General features: G+C 41.2%; 1 protein-coding gene across 1 annotated transcript; it reads right to left on the reverse strand.

Annotated features, from left to right (window-relative positions):
- Positions 1-488: 488 nt before the first annotated feature.
- Positions 489-4,605, reverse strand: LOC308396611 (H-2 class II histocompatibility antigen, E-S beta chain-like). The gene is made up of 6 exons (XM_080882057.1): positions 4,548-4,605; positions 4,067-4,339; positions 1,843-2,056; positions 1,680-1,747; positions 1,486-1,599; positions 489-841 (listed from the first exon to the last, which is right to left on the reverse strand). Exons 1-6 carry the CDS (start codon positions 4,600-4,602, stop codon positions 816-818), a joined length of 750 nt encoding a protein of 249 aa, XP_080738183.1. The 5' UTR covers positions 4,603-4,605; the 3' UTR covers positions 489-815.
- Between the last annotated feature and the right edge of the window lie 732 nt (positions 4,606-5,337).

The following is a 5,337-nucleotide window of genomic DNA, read 5'->3' on the forward strand; positions in this document are numbered from 1 at the left end:
TTTTCTTTCCAAGGAAAGTGACATTTAAAAGCAAACATGCTGCAGGTTCATTGGTGGAAATAGTAGTTTTAGTCTAAAAACCTGAAGGAATTCCAAGACTTTCTCTAGTTATGTTTGAGGTCACAGAAAGTGCATCACACAGAATGCTGATTGTTCATTTCTAGGCCGAGATAATGAGTTCTTAGTTTTAATTAATATAGTATAGTATTAGTATATTAGTATAATTAGTATTGAAAAGTGTTGAATAGTGTTGAAAAGAACCAGGTGATCTGCCAGAGATCAAATGATCTTTGGCATCCCTTGAATAATGAAGTTCTGACTGTTGGTGATGCCTTCCACAAAGGGCCACGTCTTCAATGTGGCCCTTTGGGAAAATGGTTAGTGTGAGTTAGTGTGCGGTACATCTCCCCGACCTCAATAAAATCTTCAGGTTGACATTAACAGGATGCAGGTAAACAAACACACAGCTCAAAGTTTGAGTCATTTATTTTGCAACAATGACCTCCAGTACAAATCTGTGATCTATGGTAATCAGAACAGCAGAAACACCCAAATCATTCAGACACATGGATTACAGGGATTACATCACATGGATTAAACAGCAGAGGTGCACATAAAGCATCAAACAGCAGAGTCTACATTAGACCTGATCCAGGACCATCCCAGTGAAATAACAACCACCAACAACACTGAGATGGTCCTGGATCAGAGTCCAGACAGAGATCATCATCATCATCATCATCATCATCATCAGTCTGAACACAGGAAGCAGCAGCCTTTATAACATCAGACAGAACCAGGACCAGGATCCAGTCTCAGTTAGTGGGAACCAGGATACGACCTGAAAGAATAAGAGACGAGGACACAGTCACCAACACTCTGAAAACACTTCATGGAAGCTGATTTTTTTACAGATCAATGGCAATGATTCAGTGAAGTTTCATGTTTAAGAGCTTGGACCAGGTCTGAGAGTCCTCTTTAAAAAAACAAACAAAAAAAAACAGTCAAAACCTGTGTTTGAAACATTAACCTCCTAGGACCTGCATCCACATATGTGGACATCACATTTTGGGTTATTTAGACCAAAATACTCAATTTTGCTCTACATGGGCCTGATATCCACTTACGAGGACGTTAAACTGCTACTGTTCTTTCAAAATTTTAAATGAATATCCTCATTTGTGGCTCTTATTTTTCATAAAAACAAAAATTTTTACATTCATTGGGCCCCAATATGCCGAAATATCAAAGGGAAATAAAAATGCTGCCGTGGAAGAGTTCGGGTCTTAGGAGGTTAATGTAACTAAGAGTTGTCTGAAATAAACACTACTGGTGTAAACCTGCCTGAAACATCAATATATGAAAAATACTGATGTAAACCAGATCCAAACCAGTTTTAGACTGATATAATGTGGTTTGAGATTTAGACTGGTCTAAACTGGTTTCAGGTATGAACTGGTCTGTGAGTGAGAGTCCTGCTCTGACCTCGGGCCTTCCTCTTGTAGTAGATGAAACCAGCCAGAGATAAGATCAGACCCAGGATCAGTCCTGAGGCTCCGATGGCGAGCTTGTTCCTCTCTGACTCAGGCATGGACGGGTCTGAGGACACACAGGTGAACAGTCAGACAGATAGGTGTGTACAGGTGTGTACAGGTGTGTAGATACAGACAGGTATTTACCCCAGTCAGTGATCAGAGGTTCCTTCAGGCTGGCGTGCTCCACCTTACACGAGAGCTTCTCTCCAGATCTTCAACACAAACATCAGTGACTCTCAGATCTGGACTTTAAACTTTAGTCTGGACTTTATATTAAAAGTCTGTTTCCATTTATAATGATGCTCACCTGGGTGTGTACTCCAGGTGTGAGTGGGTCTGGTAGTACCAATCACCATCTGCCATCTCCTCAGTGGAAGTGACATCAGAGGTTATTTCCTTTCCGTCTCTCAGCCAGCTCACTTTGATCTCACTGGGAAAGAAGTCATAGACGCTGCAGACCAACATGGCGGGATGGTGACTGGAGAGAGGCTTCGTGGAGTGAAGTTTGACAGTGGGCGGAGCTGGAAAACAGTATGAGTTTCTGTTATTGTTAATGTCAAAGTATCAGTGCATTAATAAAGATACTGTCAACAGTACAGTCACATATCACCAGTCTGACATCAGATCATGAATCAGCTTTTAGGAGAAACATGAGTTTAATCACAGAAACATCAGCAGCTGTAAACATTATTATTATAAAGTAACACATGCAGAGCTGTATGTGCTGGGAATCTACTGGACTTGAACCTGGATCAGTTTTTATTAACATCCAGTGAAGTGTTGAGTCAGAGGGACACCAGTTTGAACCATCAGTAAACTGGTCCTTCTGCAGATCAGCCAAACTGAGGATTGAATCCACAGCTGGTCCCACTTTGAATTTCTGCTCATCCAGCTGTTTGATTGATGAGCAGGAACTATGAAGTACAAATGATTTATTATTGTTAGATGCACTTGTTGGGTGAACAGTTGTTCATGCCTACACCCAAGTGTAATGAATTAAACTGGTGATGTAGGCTCAGCTGTAGGCTGAACAACGATGGTGGAGGAGATGGTGATAGTGGTGGTGAGCGAGGCTAAGGGTCACTCTAATCAGACTGTACCATCCAGAGCCTGCAGGGGCGCTGTGTCTGTCTATTTTTATCACATTTCAAACCAGTCACGCACGGATGAGTCAGATGAGAGCTACAGCCTGATGGAGGAAACTTCTCGCACATTTCCTTCTCTGAGGTCACACCATCTCACTCCAGAGAGGAAGTTACTGCTGTAAACAGCCTGTAAACAGCCTGCTCATCTACACATGGTTCAACACTCATGGTGCGTTTAAGGTGCACTCGTAAATCTAGCCATCTATAATCCAAAAGTGATGGACTCGACATGCAGAATCAGTTTCCACTCTCAGACAGCTTCCTCTCCACAGGAGGTCTGAGCTGGTTCTCCTCATGTTCCTCTGAGCTGCTGCTGGAGCCTGACTGCAGTTCACTGGAACACATGAATTATTAACCTCATGTTACACAGGTCACAGGCTGTGTGCTTACATTTCACTGATCAGTCAGGTCAGCCTGTCAGCACAGCAGATGATTCATGAACTCATCAGCTCTGTCTAATCTGCTGTTTCAGCACTTTAGCTCACTTTACTGCAGAGATGCTGCAAAGAAGAAGAAAGAAAGTGTGTACATTATTGTACTTTATTGAGCCCCGTGGGGAAATTGCTCTCTGCATTTAACCCATTCACTCAGTGAAGCAGTGGGCAGCCATTGGGCGCCCGGGGAGCAGTGTGTAGGGACGGTACCTTGCTCAGGGGTACCTCAGGGTAGCTGTTAAGGGGAATCGAACCCCCGACCTTCCGATCATGGGGTAACCACTCTACCTACTGAGCTATCCCTGCCCTGAGTGAGAGTGAGACACTTCACACACAGATTAAATAACAGCAGTCATGTTTATATGTGTGTGTTATGATGATAACTTTATAATTGTTTCAGTATATTTAATAGCTCCACTGTTACACTGACTCATAGATCTGAGCTGTAAATGTGTGCAGGTGTGAAGCTGTTAAAGAAACCAACAAACAACAAAGAAACAAACTGCAGACACACATTAGTGTGAAAATCCAACTTTAAACAAACATCAGTGTTTCTCAGATTTATCTGCTTTATAATAAATAAAGAAGTTAAAAGTGTTTAATAGCCTGTATATATATATATATATATATATATATATATATATATATATATATATATATATATATATATATATATATATATATATATATATATATATTAATAAAATAAATGTGAGTGATATTTGAGCTTGAACAAGTGAAATGAATATTTTAATATCATCATCACTGTGTAATGTTGAGCAGCTGCCTGTTTCTCCAGCAGGGAGCGCCACAGACTGAGGTTAGAGTGTTCAGAGTCAGTGATTTATTACAGTTATTGATCACCAGAGTCTGACCTGCAGCTGTGAGTCCATCATGAATGATTCAGAGTGAGGTCAACACCTGATGATGTCACACAGACCAGCACACTCACCTGATTTAGACAGAATGTTGTTGTTCCAGACACCAATGTTGGGTACGCAGTACCTCTCCTTCTCAGCTCTCATTGCAGCCAGCTGTCCTGGATTATTGTTAAAGTACTCTGCGTTCTTCACTCCGTACTCAGTGTATCCAACATACTTCCCCACACTGCTGTCAAACCTGGTGAACTCCATCATGTTGTAATAGTAAGATCTGATTAATTGGATGTCCTTCGGATCAGTGGAGTTAAAGTCACAGCGAGCCACCATATACATCATGAATCCATCTGAGAACAAACACAACATCAGGACTGATCACTGTATTGATCACAACCAGTGAGAGACTGTATGTGTGTGCTGATGAGTGGATTTGTCTGTATTGATCACTATACTGATTAGTGATGAGTGTATTGACCAGTGATCAGTACACTGATTGGTGATCAGTGTATCTCTGCAGTATATTAAGGAGTGTATTGATGAGTATATCGATCATACCTGCTGTGCTGAGGCTGATGAAGAGGAGGCTGAGGCAGAGGAAGGATGAAGCCATGTTCCTGAGTTCTCCTGACAAACTGACTCAGTCTGACTGAGAGCTGCTCTAAAAACAGAGGACAGGTCACATGACCACAGCGTCATCTGTTACCAGGAAGAACTCTGTGGGACCAGCTCACACTCTTCATCACCGTGTGTGTGTTTGTTTGTTAAAGTCCATTAAAGCTTTAAAAACAGAGAGCACTCAGAATCTTCTGTATATCCCACAGTCACAGCTGGGGTGACGGAGAAGTTATTCATCTTTATAGTTTGAATGGGCCACTGACATCAGTACTGCTGTAATAATAACCACAACCTGTATTATTAAAAACTGTCATCTTTACACATCTCTCTTCTTCCTCCTGTTTAATAATGAATAAAACAATGTTGTCTTTAAAAGTAAAAGGACAGAGACACTTTTATTGTGAAACATTTCCATGCAGCTGGCAATGTTCCTCTGTGTGACAACACAGGCCTCATGGATGTGATGGAAATGTCTCAAAGATGAAAACAGGCATGTTTTTAAATTCATTTTACTGTGATTAAATTAACTAATAATTACAATTTTCCATTTAAATACTAAAGCAGACAAATTTGGATTCAAACATAAAATCATTAACAGTCAGACTGCAGCAGATGAACATCAGCTCATAGCTAATATTATTATTGTGCTGTGTTACTGTAGCATCTTTGCCTTACAATATAAAACTCCTGGTGGCTACCTGGCGGGGCCTGGCGCCTGTTGCTCGGTCAG

This window comes from Rhamphochromis sp. 'chilingali' (assembly GCF_963969265.1).
Source record: "Rhamphochromis sp. 'chilingali' genome assembly, chromosome: 1".
Classification (NCBI taxonomy): Eukaryota; Metazoa; Chordata; class Actinopteri; order Cichliformes; family Cichlidae; genus Rhamphochromis; species Rhamphochromis sp. 'chilingali'.

Bases quoted from the DNA above. Each gene is read 5' to 3' on its own strand.
- LOC308396611 (XM_080882057.1), bottom strand. From the start codon at position 4,602: ATGGCTTCATCCTTCCTCTGCCTCAGCCTCCTCTTCATCAGCCTCAGC. The intron at 1,748-1,842 runs GTGAGCATCATT...TTTGTGTTGAAG, and splicing joins CACCTGGAGTACACACCCAG to ATCTGGAGAGAAGCTCTCGT. The intron at 842-1,485 runs GTCAGAGCAGGA...TTATTCTTTCAG, and splicing joins CTACAAGAGGAAGGCCCGAG to GTCGTATCCTGGTTCCCACT.